Source organism: Schistocerca gregaria, chromosome 7 (assembly GCF_023897955.1).
Source record: "Schistocerca gregaria isolate iqSchGreg1 chromosome 7, iqSchGreg1.2, whole genome shotgun sequence".
NCBI classification, from domain to species: Eukaryota; Metazoa; Arthropoda; class Insecta; order Orthoptera; family Acrididae; genus Schistocerca; species Schistocerca gregaria.
In genome coordinates, this window is record NC_064926.1 from 493,930,475 (window position 1) to 493,957,169 (window position 26,695).

Sequence of the window (26,695 nt, forward strand, 5' to 3'; positions counted from 1 at the left end):
TCTACTTTATCTTCACATTCCAAATATTGCTTGCAGGTTCATTTCTCTTGTGTAGATTCCCCCCCCACCCCCCATCTCTCTCTCTCTCTCTCTCTCTCTCTCTCTCTCTCTCTCTCTCTCCCTCCCTCTCCCTCCCCCCTCTCTCTCTCTCTCTCTCTCTCTCTCTCTCTCTCTCTCTCTCTCTCTCTCTCTCTCTCTCTCTCTCCCTCCCTCCCTCCGTTTCGTCTTTTCGTTATTTGCTCAGTATTGGCTCACCATCTGAGCTTTTGATATTCATTCGGCTGCTTTTCTTTCCTCCGAAGGTCTGATTTTCGCATAGGTGGCATCTATCTTTCCCTTAGTAGTTTATTCTTCTGCAGCTTTGCAGCTACACTGTAACCATTCCCGTTTAGCCATTTGGCATTTTATATCGTAACACATCGTTGCGAATTAGTTGTTTGACGTTTATGCGAAGTTTAACAACTCGTCGTCTGCCATAAGTTGATAGCGTCTTAGTTTCCGATAGCTTGGTTAGGCAGTCAGGAATACTTAGCGTTGCAGAACTGTAGACGGGGCGACATGCAGGCTGTTTTAATTTGTGAGGCAGCTTGTTGCGCAGGGCGGCGCGGGCTCCGTTTGGCAGGACGCACATCTGCTGTTCTCCCTCCCCACTCCCCCTACTTGCTGCTCGCTCGTGCGTGGCCCCCTAGTCTGCCCGTCTTCGCTTCCGTCCGCGCCGCGTCTCGGCGCTCCCAGCGCTTTTTCCCCGCAGCGGAGGTGCAAGTAAACAAGTTCTTGTGCTAACTGGCGTCAGCTCGTGTGGACATTGACGGCACCCGCACACCCGGCCGAGAAGGCAGCGTGCTCAAGTGCCCAGTACTTGTCCTGCCCGTCGATGGCCATAGGCTACGCCTCAGGCTCTTGCAGTGACAGGACCTGATCATCGCCTGTGTTACAAAATGGGGCGTGTTCCGAGGAACTTGTTGGCTGTAGGTCTGGTGACTGTAGATACAATTACTGGAGTCACATTGTAATGTTAGCCCTACTTTGCTCGTAAATTCGATGTAATGTCCGCTGTTGTCGTCCAAGTGACGAGAGCGAAGCGAATCGCACTTAACTCATTTTTAATTTCGCTACGCGATTGGCAAGAGAGATATTTCGTAAAGTCCCTGATGAGACTTAGATGTTTCTGATCTCTACTCCTGAGGAAATATCTTCTACTGTGGGGGGGCTTTTTTCGACTTCTGTCTTCCAGTTCTCTGTCAATGTGATATTGTTGTCATACGGATCGCCAGCCTTACTATGATCCGCAAAACAAGGGTTCGAGTCCCGATCTGGCACACTGTTTCAATCTGCCATGAAGACTCGTAACAGAGCACATACTCCGCAGCAGAGTAAAAGTTTTAGTAGTTAGTCACAGCCTAAGCACCACTGATTGAGAATTGTAGCTGTATCATTGCACTCGGAGGACGTCACAGCGACTGGGACTGAAACTTTAGACCGGTGACAACCTGGGAGCTGATCCCTGTAACAACCTCAAACTGCAAAAGAAAAATATTGGGAAAGGAAGAAAGGTGCTGGTATTTAAAGCTACGTCATCGACGTGGTCATTAGAGATGAAGCGCGAAGTAGAGGGGATGTGGGGAAGGAGAAAATCCGAGATGGCCTTTCAATGGAACCATCCTATCCTTTGCCTTAAGCTCTTTAAAGGAATCGCGGAGAACCTAGACGGCCGAACGGGGAATTTAACCGCCGCCCTCTCGAAAACCAGTCCAGTATTCTTATCACTGCTCCACCCTGTTCAGTTGTAATGTTGACATAAGCGCTGGAAAATAAAAATGCCAGTGAAGCTAAAAATAATAGATTAGCTTCCGCATAAAAAAGAACGATTATTTTCACGTTAATGCAGCCAGTTCCGTTTCTTCGGCCCAACTCTTCCCAGATTACTATTAGCTGAGATTTAATGTCCAATCGACTGTCTGATTCCAGCCGCCAAAGATAATCACCCTTCCGAAATACACTCCTGGAAATGGAAAAAAGAACACATTGACACCGGTGTGTCAGACCCACCATACTTGCTCCGGACACTGCGAGAGGGCTGTACAAGCAATGATCACACGCACGGCACAGCGGACACACCAGGAACCGCTGTGTTGGCCGTCGAATGGCGCTAGCTGCGCAGCATTTGTGCACCGCCGCCGTCAGTGTCAGCCAGTTTGCCGTGGCATACGTAGCTCCATCGCAGTCTTTAACACTGGTAGCATGCCGCGACAGCGTGGACGTGAACCGTATGTGCAGTTGACGGACTTTGAGCGAGGGCGTATAGTGGGCATGCGGGAGGCCGGGTGGACGTACCGCCGAATTTCTCAACACGTGGGGCGTGAGGTCTCCACAGTACATCGATGTTGTCGCCAGTGGTCGGCGGAAGGTGCACGTGCCCGTCGACCTGGGACCGGACCGCAGGGACGCACGGATGCACGCCAAGACCGTAGGATCCTACGCATTGCCGTAAGGGACCGCACCGCCACTTCCCAGCAAATTAGGGATACTGTTGCTCCTGGGGTATCGGCGAGGACTATTCGCAACCGTCTCCATGAAGCTGGGCTACGGTCCCTCACACCGTTAGGCCGTCTTCCGCTCACGCCCCAACATCGTGTAGCCCGCCTCCAGTGGTGTCGCAACAGGCGTGAATGGAGGGACGAATGGAGACGTGTCGTCTTCAGCGATGAGAGTCGCTTCTGCCTTGGTGCTAATGATGGTCGTATGCGTGTTTGGCGCCGTGCAGATGAGCGCCACAATCAGGACTGCATACGACCGAGGCACACAGGGCCAACACCCGGCATCATGGTGTGGGGAGCGATCTCCTACACTGGCCGTACACCTCTGGTGATCATCGAGGGGACACTGAATAGTGCACGGTACATCCAAACCGTCATCGAACCCATCGTTCAACCATTCCTAGACCGGCAAGGGAACTTGCTGTTCCAACAGGACAATGCACGTCCGCATGTATCCCGTGCCACCCAACGTGCTCTAGAAGGTGTAAGTCAACTACCCTGGCCAGCCAGATCTCCGGATCTGTCCCCCATTGAGCATGTTTGGGACTGGATGAAGCGTCGTCTCACGCGGTCTGCACGTCCAGCACGAACGCTGGTCCAACTGAGGCGCCAGGTGGAAATGGCATGGCAAGCCGTTCCAAGGACTACATCCAGCATCTGTACGATCGTCTCCATGGGAGAATAGCAGCCTGCATTGCTGCGAAAGGTGGATATACACTGTACTAGTGCCGACATTGTGCATGCTCTGTTGCCTGTGTCTATGTGCCTGTGGTTCTGTCTGTGTGATCATGTGATGTATCTGACCCCAGGAATGTGTCAATAAAGTTTCCCCTTCCTGGGACAATGAATTCACGGTGTTCTTATTTCAATTTCCAGGAGTGTAAATAGAAACTCAAGCGCGTGAAAATCAGGGCTGTGACCAACTGCACTCACCTAATTGGCGCCCACTCGTTAAAAACCTTTCATTATTTACAGTCCAGCGTTCTAAAACATTTGCCTTGGCTTTATGGTAAATCCAGTAACACCAAGCCAACCAGACTCCAGAGTGCTCCCGAAAGCCAATAGTAATCCACTCAACAGTGTCCTCAACATCGTCTCTGCAAATTAATCAAACGCGACGGAAGAATCCACGGACCACGTGTCCCTCATCAATTGACGAGAAGTTTACTTCCATACGTCTGTGATCTGACAAGCAGAATGTACGTAAAACTACTCTCCAGACGGAATAATTCATCGTTATGGAAACACATGCCCCACAATCTCGGAAACGTTACAAATTCCCACATTTTTAGCACGAGTAGTTTATGACCGGTAAATGGGGAGTCTCTTTGTGCTTCGTTCGCACCTTTTGAGCTCGTCACACCCCTGCCTTTTTCGTTAGAAGTAGTGCTTGAAGTGCTTAATATCTCGTGCGCAAGTCATCAACGTGTGATGGTCAGTTTGATCCCATTACTCCAGATTGTTAGTATTTGTTTAGGCATTTCTTCATGTTGCACTCCAAAAGTGCCAATGACTTGATATTTCTGGAAACGATGTGCCTATCTCCTGTCAGTGATCAAAGCTTCATAGCCACAGTAAAGGGTAGGTGAGACGATAGAAATAATATGCATACAACCTGACTGTTGACGTGATTATCTAAGACCCTACATTTGAATGAGGGAGAATGCTCTACTAGCATACTTGTGTTTTAGCCACTCCTGAATTTGTGCTTGTTCAGAGACGGCTGCCAAGGGAAGGTAAATGCGGTGTGTTCGGTGGTGCCAACGGTTGAATATAAAAGTATGGAGGTGTTGCGAGGCGTTGCTGGCAGGTTTGCACAGTCAGTCCGAGTCCATTGTTCTCTTGTGCCCCTCTGTAACATGTGCCTGTGTTGGGTGAAATTCGGCATGCAGTTTCTGTGTGCTGACTTACGTGTTCGCTTACATTTGTTGCAGCAGCGCAGACGTCTGTGTGGTCACTTTTTCTGACGGAGGGACGGTGGTTTGGGGCGCTGTTGTCTTCTTATTGTCAGATAATGTTCCGCACAAGTTATCTCAGTGAAGTCCTTTTCGAAGCACTCTTTTCATTGTCACAGAAGAAAGTATGTATTAAATAACCGAGGACGGTGTCATCATTCGGAAGTTATAAATGTTAGGAATTACTTGTGTGTGTCAAAAAATTCGCCACATTGCCCTCTACAAGTTAACATACCCGCTTCGTGATGTACACTATGTAATCCAAAGTATCCAGACACGTGACTCCTCCGGGTTCCCGGGTTCGATTCCCGGCGGGGTCAGGGATTTTCTCTGCCTCGTGATGACTGGGTGTTGTGTGATGTCCTTAGGTTAGTTAGGTTTAAGTAGTTATAAGTTCTAGGGGACTGATGACCATAGATGTTAAGTCCCATAGTGCTCGGTGCCATTTGAATCATTTGAACTTGACTTCTGACTGAAAATTACTTAAAAGTTCGTGGCGCCATCCATCGGTAATGCTGGAATTCAATATGGTGTTGGCCCACCCTTAGCTTTGATGACAGCTTCAACTCTCGCAGGCATACGTTCAATCAGGTGCTCGAAGGTTTCTTGGGGAATGGCAGCCCATTCTTCACGGAGTGCTGCACTGAGAAGTATCGATGTCGATCGGTGAGGCGTAGCACGAAGTCGGCGTTCCAAAACACCCTAAAGGTGTTCTATAGGATTCAGGCCAGGAATCTGTGCAGTAACCACTCCACCACAGGCCGTGCATTATGAACAGGTGTTCGATCGCGTTGAAAGATACAATCGCCATCCCCGGATTACTCTTCAACAGTGGGAAGCAAGAAGGTGCTTAAAACATCAATGTAGGTCTGTGCTGTGATAGTGCCACGAAAAACAACAAGGACTGCAAGCCCCCTCCATAAAAAACACGACCACACAGTAACATCACCGCCTCCGAATTTTACTGTTGGCACTACACACGCTGGCAGATGCGTTCACCGGGCATTTGCCATTGCCACACCCTACCATCGGATCGCCAGCTTGTGCACCGTGATTTGTCACTCCACATAACGTTTTTCCATGTTCTATCGTCCAATGTTTACGCTCCTTACACCAAGGGAGGCGTCGTTTGGCATTTACCGGCGTGATGTGTGGCTTATGAACAGCCGCTCGACCATGAAATCCAAGGTTTTCTCACCTCCTGCCTAACTGTCAAAGTACTTGCAGTGGATCCAGATGCGGTTTAGAATTCCTGTGTGATGGTGTGGATAGATGTCTGCCTATCACACATTACGACCTTCTTCAACTGTCGGCGGTCTCTGTCAGTCAACAGACGAGGTCAGCCTGTACGTTTTTGTGCTGTACGTGTCCTATCACGTCTCCAATTCACTATCACATAGGAAACAGTGGACCTAGGGATGTTTAGGAGTGTGGAAATCCCGCGTACAGACGTATGACGCAAGTGACACCCAATCACCTGATCATGTTCGACGTCCGTGATTTCCGCGGAGCGCCCCATTCTGCTCACTGACTATGTCTAATGACTACTGATGTCGCTAATATGGAGTATCTGGCAGTAGGTGGCAGCACAATACATCTAATATGAAAAATGTATGTTTTTGGGGCTGTCCGGATACTTCTGATCACATAGTGCATTTAATCATTATGAGTATATTTGCCTATGCTTGTCTTAGCTTCCTCGTCTAGTATACGTCGATTCAGCCTGAGTGACGTCAGAGTACCAAACTTAGAAATTAATAACTGAGAGAGGATATTAAGAATTAAAAGGGAAACCAGCAACTAGGCAGTAGTCTTAAGACATTCTACCTTAAATCGGGAGGCGTGGTGTTAACGCCTAGCGATCCTGGTTTTAAATTATCCATCTTCGCCTCCCCAAATAACTTGAGCCAAAATGCCGGAACGGTTTCTGAATCAGTGTCACCCCAGTTTTCTTATGTCCAAGCTTGTATTCTATCTATAACAATCTAGACGTCGGCGAGAGGCGTAATAACCTAGACGTCGACGGGAGTCTGAACACTTTGTCTTTCTTATGAACGATAGATTTTGAGTCATACAAAAGTAAGGACGTAATATCAAATATCATGCTGGGATGCTGCTGGCCGCTGTGGCCGAGCGGTTCTCGGCGCTTCAGCCCGGAAAAGCGCTGCTGCTGCGGTCGCAGGTTCGAATCCTGCCTCGGGCATGGATGTGTGTGATCTCCTTAGGTTAGTTAGGTTTAAGTAGTTCTAAGTCTAGGGGGACTGATGGCCTCAGATGTTAAGTCCCATAGTGATTAAAGCTTTTTTTTTTTCCTGGGGTGCTTATCTCAACGGCTTGAAGACACCGTAAACTTGTTGCGAATAAAACAATTTAGTTTTCTCTATTTCAGACAGGAGTCTGCAAATGTTCGAACTCGTCTTTTCTGTAGTGTTTTTATGTTCAGCCGGACAGTAAAAGATAAAGTATAAACGCACTGATATTCGTGCTTTTACTTTCCATAGACATCCGTACGTGCACTGCGCTCTTGCCAAATGTGTGCCAGGGTATAAATAGAATCCATCGACCAAACAGTAAGGCTGACTTACTCTGCAGAAAGCCTGCTGCGTTCGAGATGGAGCGAAAGGCGTCAATACAAGCTGTAAGACGTTGCATAGCGATAGTGCTGCAGCATGGCCGTCCTGGCCAGAATTTAACGAGTTCGTCTTCTGCTGCCTCTTCCTGGGAATCAATGCGCATACATCTGCGGTAGAAAAATCAGCACACTCATTTGTATTCCTTGCATTACAATGGACGGCAAAGGTGATTTACAGACTCGGGCCAAAGGGGGAGGTTCAGAAACGTGCAGCAGATATAGAGGCACGATCCGGAGACCGCCATGCGGAAGTACGATCCATTAATCAGACGAGGCTGACAGGCCGAGTCGGGCGGTCATAAAGAAAAGCGCTTTCCGATGTTATCTTCCACAGTTTTACTCTGTCCTACACAACAGCTAACCGCAATAAATTGCATGCAATACCGTCTGATTATCGCGAAACAAGAACAGACGGCTTCTGACGAAGTGTGTTGATCGTAAGCTGTAAAGTACCAGCATTTAAGTGTTGTTCTAGGCAGTTCATAATTGCGTGTTCCTGCGTATATACTGATGCAAGAGCAGACAGATTTCTTGTTTAACATGCGCTCGACAAAGTAATACCTAGTTGTCCGTCCTACTCATTTGGCTTACTGGTTGCGGAGTAGGGAGGAGAATTAGGTATGCATTTGGGAAGTATTACATATGCACGACTGGTACACGGGGTTGTACGACTGTATAGATTTCGGAAAAGTTTACCTGCTCCATTGTAGGTGAAAGCCGTTTTTGCTTTCGCGTGTTGCCTTGAAATAACCAGTTTTGCAAACAGTTTAACGTCTCATAAAACAATACATTGGCATATCGTACCCAGAGATGAGATCCCTCTAGCATGGTTTGTGACGGCTAAGTAGAGTTGTTTCAGGAAGAACGTTGAGATGCAAGATGCACTGGCGACTCTCACTAGAAGTAAAGGTTCCTCTATACACGTTTATCGCCAAACTGTGCCAACCCACTTCACACATCAGACGGATTACCACTATTAGGAAATGGAGTCTGTATGTAAAAGGATAGTTCTAGTTTAGCGAAAGTAAATATTTTAACGCCTTTGCCCGTTTCCTGCGGCTCCAGATAAATACAACCACAAGTCAATTTTAAGTACTGTCCCCTTTTCCGTTGGACGAATGCAACATATATCGTCCATGACTTGATCATTTTTTTGTGTGGAATTACGTTATTCGTAAGATAATTGTCAGTTATTACTCTCGAAGCGCAGATACGTTCAGAACAATTCACTATATAGGGTGCAACGGTGGTTTTTTTTTCAGTAATAGAAAGATGTCACAAACCAAAATCCACTTAGGTGACTAAACTCTGGGATAGCGACATGCACGTACACAGACAGCAGTAGCATCGCGTACAAAAGGTATAAAAGGGCAGTGCATTATCGGAGCTGCAATTTGTACACATGTGATTCATGCAAAAAGATTTCCAACGTGATGATGGCCACGCGGCGGGAGTTAACAGACTTAGAAGGCGGAATGGAGGTGGACTCATGGAACATTCCATCTCGGAAATCGTTAGCGAATACAATATTCCGAGATCCGCAGCGTCAAGAGTGTGCCGAGAATACCACATAGCAGGTATTACCTCTCACCAAGAACAACGGAGTGGCCGATGGCACTCACATGAACCAATCACTGACTGGAAATGGTTATGCTCGGCTACTTGGAGACCATTTGAGCCATTCATGGACTTCATGTTCCCAAACAACGATGGAATTTTTATGAATGCCGGTGCGGCATGTCACTGGGCCACAATTGTTCGCGTTTGGCTTGAAGAACATTCTGGTCGATTCGAACGAATGATTTGACCATCCTGACTGCTCGACATTAGGCCCGTCGAACATGTATGGGGCATAATCGAGAGGTCAGTTCGTGCACAAAATCCTGCTCTGACAACACTTTCGAAATTATGGACGGTTATAGAGGCAGCGTGACTCAATATTTCTGCAGGGGACTTCCAATGATTTGCTGAGTCCATGCCACGTCGAGTTGGTGCTCTACGCCGAGCAAAAGGAGGCCCGACTGACATTTGTCAACTCAGTGTAAATTTTGAACTAGAACAGCGAAAACGGCCTTATAATTATCTCTGAGCTATGCGGAGAGCTGTGGAATAAGCACGATGAAGAAAGGAACCCGAACGCTAGGAACTCGTGCCCTGTGTATGAAACTGACTGTTAGCGTTAGAAAAGTTTCAACATTTACTTGTTTCCTCTTTAGATCTACGATGTGAGACTCCAACGAAAGTTTATGCACTGAAAGAAAAAAAAATGCAGCACCAAAAAATATTTAATGTAGAATAATGAAATTTCGGGAGTACATTTGTCGAGGTAACATATTTAAAATGGCTCTGAGCATTATGGGACTTAACTGCTGAGGTCATCAGTCCCCTAGAACTTAGAACTACTTGAACCTACCTAACCTAAGGACATCACACACATCCATGCCCGAGGCAGGATTCAAACCTGCGACCGTAGCGGTCGTGCGGTTCCAGACTGTAGCGCCTAGAACCGTTCGGCTACTTCGGCCGGCCTATCATATTTCAGTGTTTGACATTGCAGGAGCACAGGTTGATGTAAGCGCGCATTAACGCATTCTAGGTGTTAAATGCTGGTACACTAATTGCCGGTGTAACCGTCAGAAAGTTGAATGCAAGTATGCAAACGAGCATGTATTTTGTTGCACAGTTGCAGGATGTCAGTTTGTGGGTTGGAGTTTCATGCCTATTGCACGTGATCGGTCAGTACGGTGATGGTTAATGCTGGTTGTGTATGGCACCGGAGTTGTCGTCTGACGTTGTCCCATATGTGCAAGATTGGGGACAGATCTGGTGATGAAGCAGGCCAAAGCAAAATGTCGACACTCTGTAGGGCATGTTGGGTTACATCAGCGGCATCTGAGCGGGAGTTAACCTGTTGGTAAACATCCCTTGTAATTCTGTTATGAATGGCAGCAGAACAGGTAGAATTACCAGTTTCACGTACAAATTTGCGGTCAGGGTGCATGGGATATCCACGAGAGTGCTCCTGATGTCATACGAAACCGCACCCCAGACCAAAATTCCAGGTGTAGATCCAGTGTTTCTAGGGCGCAGGGAGGTTGGTCGCAGGCTATCAACTGGCCTCCCTGTAACTAACAGTCATCAATAACTGGCACCGAGGCAGAACCAGCATTCATCAGAAAACACAACAGGCCTCAACCATGCCCTCCAATTAGCTCTCGCTTGACGTCACCGAAATCGCAAATGATGGTCGAATAAAACAATACCAATCGCCGTTATTTAGGTTTTATTTTTAATTTTAAGGTCACCTCGCCAAACCTGAAAGGTAACTCTCTCTCAACAACGGTTATATCGGGTATTTAAAGCAAGCATGATTTGCCTCCTCATAGTGGCGCAACCAGCGTCAATCTTATGCAACTGGCAGCAAATTTGAATAGACTCCATCTTCCAGATGTAGAAACACGCCTGCCTACCAACAATCGTTTATATCGCACAATCCTATCTTGGTGTTGCGATTTTTTTCCCATCAGTGTAGTTATTCATAAGTAATATGCCTTTTTCGGATCATTGAATCTCTTGTGCCTATAGACGTTCTGAAATATTTCGCATAAATGCTCGGCTCAACAGGGCTTAGGCCTGTTACGCGTATAGATCTGGAATAGGCAGTGTATTCTACATCTAAATCGGTTCTTCGCAAGCCACCGTGCGGTGCGTGGCGGAGGGTACCTTGTACCACTACTTGTTCTCCCCCCCCCCCCCATTCCGCTCGGAAATAGAGCGAGGGAAAAACGACTGTCTGTACGTCACCGCATGAGCCCTAATTTCTCGTGTCTTATCTTCGTGGTCCTTACGCGCGATGTATGTTGACGGTAGTAGACAACTTCAAATTGCGGTTCTCTAAATTTTCTCAATTGCGTTTCAAGAAAAGAACGTCCCCTTCCCACCAGGGGTTCCCATTTGAGTTCCCGAAGCACTCCTAACGCTTACGTGTTGTTCGAACCAACAGGTAACAAACCTAGCCGCCCGTCCCTGAATTCCTTCGATATCTCATTTCAGTCTGACCTGGTACAGATCCCAAAAACGCAAGAATAGGCCGCACCAGCGTCCTATATGCGGCCTCCTTTACAAATGAACCATTCTTTTTTAAAATTCTCCCAGTAAACCGAAGTCGATCATTTTCCTTCGCTACCACGGTTTTAACATGCTCATTCCTCATATTGCCTAGTAACGTTACACGCCCAAATATTTAAACGACTTGCTGAGCCAAGCAGGACACTAGTAACACTGTTTCCGAACATTAATTTACTTTTTTCCACATTTAGGGCTAGCTGCCATCATCACACAAACTGGAAATTTTGTCTAAGTCGTCTTGTATGTTCCTACAGTGAGTCAACTCCGACTCGTTAACGTACACCACGGCATCATCAGCAAACGACTGCATGTGGCTGTCCACCCTGTACGCCAAATCATTTATGTATATAGAAAACAGCAGCGGTCCTAACACATTTCCTTGGAGCACTTCCGACGATACCGTTGCGCCTCTGTTGAACATCCGCCGTCGGGGGCAACATACTGGGTTCTACTATGTAAGAAGTCTTCGAACCACTGACGTACCTGTGGATTTATTTCATATGCTCGTACCCTCGTAGACAGCCTGCAGTGGGGCACCATGTCAGATGCTATTTGGAAATGTGGAATCTGCTTGTTGCCCTTCATCCATAGTTTTCAATATCATGTGAGAAAAGGGCAAGCTGAGTTTCGCACGAGCGATGCTTTCTTTCGTGGACATACGTTGCTTAGTCTCAAGAAAGTTCATTACATTCGAACTGAGAATATGTTCAACGATTCTTCAGCAAACAGAAGTTCGGAATATTTGTGTGTAATTTTCCCTTCTTATATACTGTAGTCACCTGCACTATTTTCCAGTCACTTGGGACTTTGTGCTGGACGAGAGATTCGCGATAAATGCAAGATAGGTAAGGGGCGAATGCCGCAGATAGAGTACTCGTTGTAAAATCTAACTGGGATTCAATCCGGACCTGGTGACTTGTTTTCAAATCTTTCAGTTGTTTCTCTACGCCGGGTATGCTTATTACTATGTCGTCCGTTCAGGAGTCTGTCCGATGGTCAAATGACGGTATGTTTGTACGGCTCTTCTGTGTGAACGATTTCTTGAACGTGAAATTTAAAACTTCGGCTTTCGTTCTGCTTTCTTCAACTGCCACACTAGACTGGTCAACAAGACGGAAGTGTGCTTCGGATCTAACTCTGCCAAGAGGTAGGAGGACAGGGAGGGGGAGGCCCAAGTCCAGGCCTAGTACTCCGCAGTAACTGTTGTGTTAGGTAGGTAGGCAGCGGCGGTGGCGGCGATATTGATCCCGGCCGGCTGTGGACGGTCCAGCGCGGCGGCGGCCAGGTTCCGGCCTGACCAGTGGGCGCTCGGCCGCACCTGCCGCGCCGCGCTGCGTTGCCGGTCCGCGGTAGCAGCGCAGGCAGCCGTCGCAACGCGCGTCCTCACCGCGGAGTCGCAGAGGGAAAGCCAGCGGCGCCACTTTCTATCTCGTCCACGTTTTCGTTTTTATTCTCAGCTCTTCACTAACGCACAGACTGCCCGAAAGCTAAGCGTATTAATAAAAAAAAAACCGGTAGCATTTAGGATAAGTGACAGGACGAGCTAACACCTACTCGCTGGAGATTTACTACTCATGTATTTGATAAAATTCTCTCGAAGTCAAATCATTGTATCGCTAAGATATACAGAGGCGCCACAGAATTCGAAAGCACAAAACAACTTAAACAGAAAACGTTAGGCACAGATACGATACACGCCTTAGACCAAGACAGTACGGTTACTGCTAGGCTGGTAGCGACAGGTCATCCTCTCGTGAAGAGTTGCTTCAAGATTTGTCCATAGGCTGTCGATGCATCCCTGCATGCGGGTCTGGAAGAGTCGGTGGCGGCGGCTGCTGGCGTGCTAAAGTGTGTCCCACACACGTTCTGTAGGCAGAGAGCTTTGCGCGGATACCAGTGTTCGCTCTACACTGAAGCGCCAAAGAAACTGGTACAGGCATGCATATTCAAATAGAGATATGTAAACAGACAGAATATGACACTGCGGTCGGCGTCTGGCGCAATTGTTAGATCGGTTACTGCAGCTACAATGGCAGGTTATCAAGATTTAAGTGAGTTTGAACGTGTTGTTATAGTCGGAGCACGAACGATGGGACACAGCATCTCCGAAGTAGTGATGAAGTGGTGATTTACCCGTACGACCATTTCACGAGTGTACAATGGATATCAGGAATCCGGTAAAACATAAAATCTCCGACATCGTTGCGGCCGGAAAAAGACCCTGAAAGAACGGAACCAGTGATGACTGAAGAGAATCGTTCAACATCACAGAAGTGCAACCCTTCCGCAAATTGCCGCAGATTTCAAATGCTGTGCAATCAACAAGTGTCGGCGTGCGAACCAACGAAACAACGTAGATATGGGCTTTCGGGGCCGGCCGCGGTTGTCGAGCGGTTCTAGGCGCTTCAGTCCCGAAACGCGCGACTGCTTCGGTCGCAGGTTTGAATCCTGCCTCTTGCATGTATGTGTGTGATGTCCTTAGGTTAGTTAGGTTTAAGTAGTTCTAAGTTCTAGAGGACTGATGACCTCAGATGTTAAGTTCCATAGTGTTCAGAGCCATTTCTTGGGCTTTCGGAGCTTAAGGCCAATTCATGTACCCTTGATGATCGCGCGACACAAAGCTTTACGCCTCGCGTGCGCCCTTCAGCACCGGCATTGTACTGTTGATGACTGGAAACATGTTTCCTGGTCGGACGAGTCTCGTTTCAAATTGTATCGAGAGGATGGATGTGTACGGATATGGAGACAACTTCATGAATCCATTGAACTTGCATGTCAGCACGAGACTGTTCAAGCTGGTGGAGGCTCTGTAATGATGTTGGGTGTGTGAAGGTGGAGTGATATGCGACCCCTGATACGTCTAGATACGACTCTGACAGGTGACACGTACGAAAACATCTTGTCTAACCACTTCATCCGTTCATGTCCGTTGTGCATTCCTACCGACTTCGGCAATTCCAGCAGAACAGTGCGACACCCTGCATGTTTAGAATTGCCACTAGGTGGCTCCAGAAACACTCTTCTGAGTTTAAACACTTCTGCTGGTCACCAGACTCCCCACTGTGATTATTGAGTATATCTGGAGTGCCTTGCAACGTGCTGTTCAGAAGAGATCTCCACTTCCTCGTTCTCTTACGGATTTATGGAAAGCATTGAAGAATTCATGGTGTCAGTTATCTCCAGCACTACTTTAGACATTAGTCGACCCCATACCACGTCGTGTTGCGGCACTTCTGCATGCTCACGGTCTCCCTACACGATAGACATATACCAATTTCTTTGGCTCTTCAGTGTACTACTCTAATAGTCACACTGAAAAGACTTGACAGTAGCGGATATCTGCAGCCACCCGCAGTAATATTTACTCCTTCGAGATTGTCAGTGTTCTAATATGTGAATATTAATGAAACCGGCAAACTGCAGCGACGGATTCCTGACTGGAAATGGAGGAAAAAAGGCCCTATGAAAATGTATCTCCAAATGCACGGTGTGCGTGCAACGGCGGAAAATCGTCCCGGAACACAGTACAGAGCTGCGTCGCGTCCACGTCACAACAGATGTTCCAAGTGGCCTCGTGGAATTGCGAGTGATAGGGATAATGGCGGCTGTCATGCAGGATACATATAATAGTACATTGGCTTACACCACGTTGGCGGCCAACTTGCCAGGAGCTTGTACTATGGTTCGTCTCAATAACCTGTAGAACCCGGTCCTCCAAATCTCGTGTAGGCACAGTCCGCCGCCTCCCTGTACGTTCGTCTGTCTCAAAGGACTCGTGTCACACAAACGCCCAGAAAGGGCTTTAAATGTTGGGTGGTGTGGTTGCTGTCTGTGAGTGTACTTGTTTTGGTATAGCCGTGCTGCCTCTCGACCGTTTCCGTCTGCTTGACCGCACACAAACACCATCCTGGCTTGTTCCGATGTGAATACCGGACCATTCAGCTGTTTACACTACGCTGCATCTCACACACACAGCCTTCAACACACAAGAAACACACGGCACGTGGTCAGAGGAACCATCACTTGTCAGTGCCATCTACCGTAGCGACGATGCATTTCCGGACACATGGTTATAGGTCAGTTTTTCCTCCATTTCCAGTGAGTTTCAGTCCTGCATCGGGACACAAAGCATAGGGCTACAGATGGGCAGATGCTAATGAAACGCGTTTGACTGTCAAGAGAGCTAGAGCAATGCGTGATCCATTCAGTGGCTGCCGTAGCAGAATATTGTCAAAATTGAACAAAGCTCCAGGGCCCGATGGAATCCATGTCAGATTATATACTTAAATTGCGGCCGAGTTAGCCCCTATGGTAGATCCCTCGAACAAAGTTCTTGCAAAAAAGCACGAGTCACACACGACTACAGGAAGAATAGCAGCAGTAATCCGCAAAAACTACCGTCCAGTATTCTTGACAACGATTTGTTGTAGAATCTTAGTATATATTCTAAGCTCAAACACAGTGAGGTATCTTGAACAGAGTGACTTCCTCAGTGCCAGCCAGCATGGATTCTGAACATGTTGATCATGTGAAACCAATCTCGCACTTTTCTCACGTGACATACTGAAAGCTTTGTATCAACTCAGTCCGGTGGATGTTGTATGTCTTGATTTCCGAAAAGCATTGGACTCAGTACCGCACCTACGCTTATTATCAAAAGTACGGTCATATGGGTCTCAAGTTAAATTTGTTACTGGATTGAGGAATTTTTGTTAGGGAGGATGCAGCATGTTGAATCATTGTCAGATGTAGAAGTAACTTCAGGTGCGCCCCAGAGAGGTGTGTTTGGACCCTTGTTGTTCATGCGGTGTATTAATCACCTTTCATCTTGCAGACAATATTGATAGTAATACCAATATTTTTGCAGATGATGCAGTTATCTGTGGTGAAGTGCCTCTGAAAGAATCTTAATAAATATTCACTCAGATGTTGATAAGACTTCAAAGTGGTGCAGGGATTGGTAGGTTGCTTTAAATGTTCAGAAATGTAAAATTGCGCACTTCACAAAACGAAAAAAAGTAGTATTCTATGACTATAATACCAGTGAGTCACTGTTGGAGTCGGCCAACTCATACAAAACCTGGGTGTAACACTTTGTAAGAATACGAAATGGAATGATCACATAGGCTCTGTTGTGGGTAAAGCAGGTAGTAGGCTTTGGATCATTGGTAGAATACCAGATAAGTGCTGTCAATCCACAAAACGTTGCTTATAAATCATTCGTCCGACCGGGTCTAGAATATTGCTAAAGTGCGTAGAACCCGTTCCAAATAGGACTTAAAGGGGACATCGAACGTATACAGAGAAGGGCAGCACGAATGGTCACAGGTTTGTGTGATCCGTGGTCTAGTGTCACAGAGATACTGAATTAACTGAACTGGAAAACTCTTGAAGATAGACATAAACTATCTATTAATAAAGTTTCAAGAACCGAGTTTAAATCATTACGCTAGGAATATACTACAACCCCCCTACGTATCGCCCACATAGGGTTCGAGAGGATAAGATTAGAATAATTGCTGCAAGCACAGAGGCATTCAATCAAACCATCATTCTTCCCGCACTCCGTACGTGAATGGAACGGTAAGAAATCTTAAATAACTGGTACAATGGAACGTACCCTCTGCCCAGCACTTCATAATGGTTTGCCGGGTATAATAGATGTAGACACTGTCACTTATAAATGCCCCATAAATCTGGATATTGCACGATCCGATCAGCCGACCTGATAGAGACACAGATGAGTCCGCCTTTCGATCTCTCGCGAGGTACTGATAATGTAGTTTACTCACACTTTCTCATAGTAGAGTATAAATTCTGAATGGTTCTCCCAGAAAAGAAGAGAATCCAACTATAATAAACGCAGTTTTCTAATTTTTGAAGATGTTGGATACAATGACGTAAACTTTCTTTCGGCTGCGGGACTGGAGTCGGCAGATCATTATTTATCCTCTCGCGTTTGTATCCCACAACAAGAAACCCTAATTCTTTCAGGCTCTAAATGCCGACCTAGTTCGATTCTGACGATACTTATCTACCTACTGATAATTTGTGAAGAAATTCCCGTTTCTGTGGAAGTCCCTGACTCGATAGTGAAAACACTGGTGAGGAGAAACGGCTGCTGAGCATTAGCCGTCAAGTAGCGCGGCGCCTAGCAGTCACGGATGGCGCGACATCTGTGATGTGACTAATACGTAGGTAAAGCCCGCCCCCGTCGGCCGTCCGCGTAGTTGGCCCGGCAGTGAGTCAGCGGGCAGTCGTCGGCTGCGTGGCGCCGCCGCTGATTAGCATCTCCCTCGCAGAGCCCCACGTGGGGCAGCCGCCGTCTACCCGCTGACGTTTATTACGAAAGGTGCCTCACGAATGTGCAGCTTAGCAGTGCCTTCTTCTCAACCTAAATCAACACCGTGGAAACAGTACTTTTCCCATAAAGTGTTAGCAGCATTTATCTTGTAATCTACAAGGACTGTTAAGGGACTAAACCATTCATTATACCGTACTAGGAGAGCTGAGAGAAGACATTGGTGTTGAGGCCTTGTTTTTCTGTCACAAGACTGCCTAAAAGCACACTGCACGATCAGCTGGATACAGAGAATGCTCGGAGTACCAGTGCCTAGAAGTGGAAAAGGTAACTACGGGAAAATACGTTGGAGTAATATCCGGAGTGATCTAAAGTGAAATGACTACATAAAACTAGTTGTGAAATTGAGACTCATGGGAAAAATCACAAGGAAAAGTAATTCACTCACGAAAAATGTCTTACAAAGCAATTGTTCGACCGTTTCTCTGTATTGCTACAGTCTCAGATACTTATCAGATTGGGTGAAAAGAAGAGGTAGAAAATATTCAGTGAAGAGCAGCACGGAGATGCTCTGCAAAACTCCAGTGACAGACACTAGAAGAGATGTGTTGCGCATTAAAGTCAGCCAGACTGTTGAATGTTCATTCAAAAAAGTGCCAGGCAGTGTTTTACTTCTTCCCACATATGCATCGCAAAATGGACACAATTAGACAATCAGAATTAGAACTAATACAGAGGTTTAATGACACATTCTTCCCATCTGCTATTTGCAAATGGAAAAGGGAAGGAGAAAAGAGATATGGTACCAAAAACACCCTCCGCCACAAACTAAGGTGGCTTGCAGGGTATAGACGTAAAAGTAGTTTTAACAGGAGCATATAACAACTTATAGAAGGCCTACATTGAGTTCAGATTCTGACAACACTATGGAAGATATGCACCCATCTGATAATAATGTGATACCATAACTAGGCCCAGGCTGTGAGGGGCAAGTCTGACTTGATACTGCTTCCATCTTCTGCCTACACATTATTGGGGGAAAATATTGGACACTGCATTTGATAGTACACCAGCCTCTTTTTCTATCAAAATTTATTTCTGTGAAAGCTCAGAGGGATGAAATGGACATTAACACAGTGGACTCCCATTTCGAAAGAGTGGAACAGTAATCCCCATGTAGTCATCCAGATTTAAGTTTACCTTAGTCCCTTGAAAGTGAATGCTACGAGGTTTCTCTGAAAAGGCCGCAGCCTGCAGGGTGGCCGCAAGATCCTGCTGCCATACCAGAAAATCATAACTTGGAAACCATTAGAGATACAGTGTTGTGGTTTATTTTAAACCGTTTAGCAACTCTTAGAATCTTTTCTTCAGTTGTGCGAAATTTCCAATATGCACCCCACTCATCACTTACAGAACATCAAAGCAATATTTGAGTTCCATCCATGTACAGGTCAGCACTGCAGCATCAACAGCTCTGATCTCATTGACTGGTGTTGTGTACACACAATCCTTGATATAACCCCACAAAACTAAATCTAATGGCATGACATCAGGATAGCACAGAGCCATGTGTTGGGATCATCACGACCTATCCACCTCCCATAATGTGTGTCATTCAGCATATCTCACATGTTCTAACACCAATGTGGAGGTGCACCATTATGCTGGACAGTGATGGACAACTACGCTCTTCAATTTGTCATAGCAGGAACTGTTTCAGTATGTCCAGCTAAACATTTCTGTTTATGGTATTCTCTTTGAAGAAACATGGGCCTGTCATGCATTAGGCCACACCAAACATGAAGCTTGGGACTATAATGGATGTGTTAATGTGTGTTGTGCTGCTTTTCCAAGCCCATTTCCTAATGTGGCAATCCGCATGTCCTGAAATATTGAATGTTGCTTCATACGAAAAGTGAGACTCTCAAGTCATCATTGTCAGTATGTGTGGAGGCCACTATGGGGCATGCGATTGAATACTACAGAGGACGATTGTTAAGCTCCAATACTTAGACTGTTACAGCAAAAAGGCGTAACTGCTTATGTATCATTTTATGGACAGTTGAAGTCGTTGCCAATACATTTGCTTGGGACCCAAGGAGCCATTGCTTTGAGACAGCTCTTTGACACTGTCTGTCTCTTTAAATTTTTTTGAACCATCACATTATCCTTGTTTCTGCGGTGATGCCCTCCCGTATGAACTCGATAATTCTGCAGTAGCATTGTTGGAGACTTGGACTCTGCACACCAGATGACACTTTGCAACCTTCTGGTTTGTCACCGTTTTGATGCACTTCAAGACAAATCTGTAACATAGAACAAAAAGAAAAAAGAAACTGAGAGGTGTTAAACATTTTACAACAAACCACAGTTGTCTATCTCTAATAGTTACCAAGTTATGAGTTTTTGAAATGATAGTGAGTCTTTATGGGCATCCATATTAGCTGGTGTGTTATTGTAGAATCCAAGTTTGTGCCCTATACCAAAGGTTACTTTTCAGAAATCACTTCTGGTATTGAGACTGAACACAGCTCGTCTATGTGGCTTCTTCAGATGCTGATTACTTAGTTAATGAGTTGAGCATATCTAAAAATATAGTGTGTCAGTAAAGACAATCTCTTGAAACTGATTGTGTGTATCAGAAAATGAGTGTTTAATCTAATTCAGTTTGCAGTGCCATCAGTACGCAACATTGGACATGTCACAAATAGTTAAAAGAATACAGCTGTAAACAAAACCCAAAAATCAGTGAAACTGTGGAATAAAACTCTGATTATCATTTTTAACTCAGACAGATAAGAATTCATTTATAGAAACACAGCATATTATGAACATCCAGTACATAATTTTGTGTGCTGTGATTACATGGAGAAATAATTAGAAGGAAGGTCAGCGTTGGCCATAATTTTCATGGTTTACTGACAGCAAAATCAATTTCCAATAACACAATGATCATCTTCAGTGCTGTAATGTACAAATTAAAGCTCATAGGTACTGGTGTCAAGTTATCATCGGTAACCAAACCTATGGAACATTTTGCTGTCAATAAACCATCAAAATTACAGCCAACACTGACCTACCTTCTAATAACGTATATGGTTGTTGTGCACACAGCACTCTATGGAGTCGTCAATCAGTGGAGAAATAATGGCAAGAATTTTTGGGCTCAGGTGTTGGTCTGTTCACGCAGTGCACACTAGAAAGTTAAATATTATTGCATAGTTGTGTTTGTTAATCAGTGAAGATGTTTAATGTCAGAAGTGGCTTAATTGTGTGCTGTTGCCCAGAACATAGCACAGAATTCACATACAGCAATTACATTTTCTTGTGGGTAATGATTTCTTGATGAAAACTGAATGTGCTGAGCAAATTCAATTGCGTTAAAGAGAACCAAGTACCTGCAATTCTAAGTACCTACTTTCGGCATCATTATATGATATCACTTTCATGTTTAGGCAGATAAGATAGAGAGCTTGTTGTGCAGGTGGGAGATCAGAGTTACCATTTCATATAATAGTGACAGATATAACCACAGCTCCCACTAATAGGCAAACACAAAATTAATGAATGAAACATACTCAGGATGATGCTCAGATATAATTTTACAGCATTATGTCAGAGAACTATTGAAACTGCCAGGACACCTGAGTGCATCAGAGTACTTGATTCTGTAACACAGGGAGATGCATTAGCCCCAAATTGAATGTGCCTCACGGATTCACCATGGGAGGTGGTATACTGGACAGCCTGGATGTGGTTTTTAGACAGTTTTCCACATTCACCTAGGTAAATATGGGACTAATTCACATGTTTCACACCAGATATACAATGCATAAACAATATCATGTTTCATCATGCACTAGACACAGATTGTAGGGGTACATGGATTCCTCCCGGAGTGGGGGGTGATCGCAGTAGCTTAAATATGCCTGTGGGAGTGTTGATCTGATTTAATAACAGGCTTTATACAGGTATGGTTGGTTCTCCAAAAAATAGGAGAAGTAACATACTATTTATGACTCAACAGTAGCAGGATAAAGGGCACCCAAAGGGTAGGTTTTAGTGAACTGTTAATTACAAACTTATTTTCAGTCAAGTATCAGAGTTTGAATATGTTCACTTAAAGAATATCTGCTTCATTTTCAATGTTCCCATATGCTACATTTTCAGTGTACCCACTTCAGTGTAATTTCTTTTTAACGGTTTCTTCTACTACAAGGATTAAGCCTAATTATTTGTTTAAATCATGAAATTAACAAATATAGTTATGTAAACAATACTCTTGACAAAACTGTTAATTACTATGGAATTCATAAAGGATTGGTTTTGCTAACATGTTTCCAAATAGAGCCAAATAGATCCTTTAAGAATGCTATTGTTTTGTCTCCCAAATGTTTATAATTAGTACAGAATTTATATTTGTTTGTATGTCAACAATAGAATTTAAGTTACAAAACAATTACTGATTTCACCCTATAACAAAAGATACTAACTAGGAATAGTTGAAACAAATTGGAAAATCAATAACATACATAAAACTAAGCACAAAATTAAAACTGAGGGCCAACCTTTCTCTTTTATGAACATGCAGATTATACTCATGTACATTAATGGTAATTACTTGAAAGTGGAAAAAGAAATTTTAAGGAGGTAAATGGCAAAACAAGAGGGGAAGTAAAAATATTCCAGCTTCCTTTGTCACAATGTCAGTTGATACACGTAGCAATACTTGAAGTGCTACATTTCTCTTGCAACTTTACACATTTTATTTTTGTTTCTTGTTGTTGCAGGTTTCGGCCGTAGGTGGCCGCACAGCAGCGCTCTACAGTATGCGTGTACCCGCCTCACCGAGCCTGTACCCTTGTGCTGGAGGTGGCAGTGGACGTGGGAGGGGTGTCCATACACCCCGCAGCAATACTGACACTGATGATGATGAGTCAGATAGTGATGAGGATGGAGAGGTAGCAGAGATCTCACAACTAGCTCAGGAGCTGGGTCATATTGAGGTCCAGTCTGAGACCCTTCCTATAACAGAGCATCTAGAGGTATGAACAGCCGAATATGCTGAGCCCTGTAATAACCTAAAGGAATTTCTGATTCCTTTTGACTAATCATTTTCATACTATCTTTCACTTTTCTTCTATTAATATTGTTGTATGGTATATCTTATTCAAGAAGACCAAACAAAGGTGGTATGGTGCAATGACCGCCTAAGCCTTTCAGAGACCTGTGGTGATGAAACTAAACATGCTCTCCAGTCTGTTTAGAAATTGATATATGTGCTGTACATTTTGTAAAATATGAATAATATAGGTGTCATGATTGATAAAGAAATCAAATATTTATAATGTATGTATTCTACATACTAGTAATTGTAGTGCACATACTTAAAGATGTATGTGAGAAAATATGAATCAGCGTTTAGCGCAGTTACCATCAGGCAGTGCAAAGGAATAATAATGAATAGAATAAGAAAATTATATTTTATATTTTTGGAAACAAACCTTTTACAATTATAATGACAGTTAGCTTCGTAACCATAGTACGAGATAGTATTTATTATTGATGTTGTTATAGTACATGTTTTGGTGTCTTTATTTTTAGAAATTCTCAATAAAATCATTCAAATGTATTTCATTTGACACTTTACTTTCACTTAGTAAAATGTACAGTTTAGCTAGCTATTCTCTAGCATGATGTGACTGAGACACAAATAGCCAAGAAGTATTGGATTATAAGTGATATACAGGGTAATGATTCAGTGAAGTCCCATTTTAATTCAGTGAAGTCCCATTTAATTATAAATTGAAGGATTTCTTGGGCTGTCTGTCTAGCAACAACATCTACAATTTTATTCATTGCACATAGATTATTTCTTTGCACCACCTGTTCTTTATCAAACTCATCGTAAATTTCTACCAGATTGTCCAGTGCTACAGCCAGAGCATTATTGGAAGCTTCAAGCATAAATTTTATTTCAACGGTTTGGAAAATTTTGATGATATCTTTAATGACCATGTATTGTTGTGAGAACTCTTGTCGAAATCATTCTATGCATTCAAACACCGATCAACAAACTTTTTGTTGAATTGATAATCCAGTGTCATGAGCTAGTTTACCTGACATTGTTTTATCTACCCTCCGTCTTCCTTGTTGATCATTGTTAATGTTCATATCATAGTATTTTTTAGTGCCAAAAGTAACAGCATTGTCTATAATTATAGTTCTTTCCATCACAAAAATCTCATTCATGGTTTTTAATTTGGTGAGTCCTTTATCTAAAGTCTTATGTGAAGGGAAAGCTCCGGTAGACAGGCACAATAAATAAAACACACAAACACACACACAGAATTTCTAGCTTTCGCAACCAACGGTTGCTTCTTCAGGAAAGAGGGAAGGAGAGGGAAAAACCAAAGGATGTGGGTTTTAAGGGAGAGGGTAAGGAGTCATTCCAATCCCGGGAGCGGAAAGACTTAACCTTGGGGGAAAAAAGGACAGGTGTACACTTGCGCGCGCACACACACACATATCCATCCGCGCGCGCACACACACACACACACACACACACACACACACACACACACACACACATATATATATATATATATATATATATATATATATATATATATATAAAATAGAAAGAAACTTCCACATGGGAAAAATATATTAAAAACAAAGATTCCAAGACTTACCAAGCGGGAAAGCGCCGGCAGACAGGCACATGAACAAAACACACAAACACACACACACAGAATTACGAGCTTTCGTAACTGGCAGTTGCTTCGTCAGGAAAGAGGGAAGGAGAGGGAAAAATGAAAGGATGTGGGTTTTAAGGCCTTTAAATATGTCTGCTTGTGTCTGTGTATGTGCGGATGGATATGTGTGTGTGTGTGTGTGTGCGAGTGTACACCTGTCCTTTTTTTCCCCTAAGGGAAGTCTTTCCGCTCCCGGGATTGGAATGACTCCTTACCCTCTGCCTTAAAACCCACATCCTTTCATTTTTCCCTCTCCTTCCCTCTTTCCTGACGAAGCAACTGCCAGTTGCGAAAGCTCGTAATTCTGTGTGTGTGTTTATATATATATATATATATATATATATATATATATATATATATTCTTCAGCTAAATTGACTTCTCCACTGTCATGTGCCAAAAGTTGAAGTTGGTCAAAAAGATAAAATGCAGTTATATGTGAAGGAGCAAGCTTGCTACAGATCTAGTATCAAGATTTGCCTTGAATGACACTTGCATATCTTCAAAAGTGCTCGCAGTTGCTTCCTCATTTTCTTTTTATGACTTTAACGGAAATGTAATGCGCACTCCAGTGGATATCAAACAGTTGTTTCAAACGTTTTTATTTCTCTATAAGTAATTCCCATCTGTATGTAGATGATGAGGAGATTGAAATAACCTCTTTATGAGTGCAAAACAGATGATGCCGAAGGGAATAAATGAGAATTCACAAACTCCACAAAGATTTAAGGAATGATTTGCACAGGGACTGAAAATGATTTTTGGATTGACTTCTTGAATTTTTCATAATACTCCTCCATGTACATCTGAGATTGGCACAGTGTTATCATACCTTTGAGCCATGCATAACACAATATCAGCCCGTCTTTTTCTGGGTGCTGTTGAATATATTTTGACATATCCTCTGCAGTCTTTCCTGACATAAAAAACTAACAAGGATTTTGGAACTTCCATAATTTTGTCTTCTTTATGGACATATCAATATTTCATTCGGTTGGTCAGTTCTTCTTTCACTGGGAGTGCCGTCAAAAATTATTCCATAATATTTATGGAATATATCTGCAATAATTTCTTCCTAAATGTATTCACCTAAAATAAAATTAAATTCATTTTGTATCCCCTTTTACCAGTAATAAGATACTCTCTTTTATTCACCAGCAGGCTCCTCCAGCTGTAATACTGAGATTTTGTCATCAATTGCACTAATTTTAAGAAAATTTCTGTTTTCCAAAGAAATGTCTTTACTGTCACCACAGAAATCAAGCTTTCGCTGGACTAAAAATAGTGTAATATCTAAACAGTGATGTAAAATGTTCCTCCATTCCGTGATCTCATCAAGAACAATCTTCTGATTATGTTTGTCAGAGCCTTTTCTTAAGTTTCAAGACCATACAGAGTGTTCTGCATTTTTCAAAATTTGATAGATGTTAAGATGATGATTCATGTTTATATACTGCTCTCAGAGGCAAATAATCGGCAGCAAAAAACAGTACAGTTTATTTGTTCATGGCGAGTACAACATCCATTTCGTTAAATGTTTCGTCTTGTTCAAACGTGAGTAAACCCACGAAAAACTAAAATGTCAATGGGTTTGTGTAGTGTGTTCACCTTGTCTTTTTATAGATACCTTGTTTTGATATACTTCATAAACCTTTTCAGTAATCACAGTTGTGATATCCTCTATAGCAGGTACTGGCCAGTGTACAGTATCACTGGATGAAGAAGAGTCGAAGTTAGATGCATCAGAAGTATTTTCATTCTCACTAATTTTCTCATCATTACTGTCTTTATCATCTGTTTTTCAGTGTCGCACAAAAGTTTTCATTAAAATCACAAACAGTAGGTTTATCATCTTAGTCTCAACATAAAAATTGTGTGTACATTGGAGTCAGATTCAACACTTTGATTACCCTTTTCTTCATCATCTTTATTTTCTCCATGAGTGGGAAGATATTTGGATAAAGATACAATGACTAATTTGGCCTTGTGAGACTTTGCTTTTCATAACTTTCTTTCATGGGAGGTAGATGGATGAAATCATTTTTTAAAAAATTGAAAGATTATTTAGGTGCAGATCATGACCTACATATCCATAACAGTAATTTTTTCTGTCTTTGTAGTCTTTGGGCTCGAGAGAATAGATAAGTACTATCATGATTCATTTTAAAATGAATGTTGTGTATAGGGTTTATATTGCGGCTGACAATAAAGCCAATTTTTTTCAGTGGATAAAAAGATTATTTTACTATTTGATAAACCATCGTTTGTTTGTTACACATCGTGAATCTGCAATTTACTGTGTATTGGGAAACAACGTCGTGTAAGAATCTAATGTTTGCAAAGGATTATAGAACTTTAAGTTTCCATGCATTTCCGATCCTAATAG

The 26,695-nt window shown here is 43.7% G+C and overlaps 1 protein-coding gene across 3 annotated transcripts in view; it reads left to right on the forward strand.

Moving 5' to 3' along the window:
• Positions 1 to 26,695, forward strand: part of LOC126281722 (histone-lysine N-methyltransferase ash1) — a 322,515-nt gene that overhangs the window by 221,797 nt on the left and 74,023 nt on the right. For all 3 annotated transcript variants that reach the window (XM_049980899.1, XM_049980898.1, XM_049980900.1), the window contains one exon: positions 22,344 to 22,598. In XM_049980899.1, coding sequence (XP_049836856.1) covers positions 22,344 to 22,598 — 255 coding nt within the window. The remainder of the gene's footprint in view (positions 1 to 22,343; positions 22,599 to 26,695) is intronic.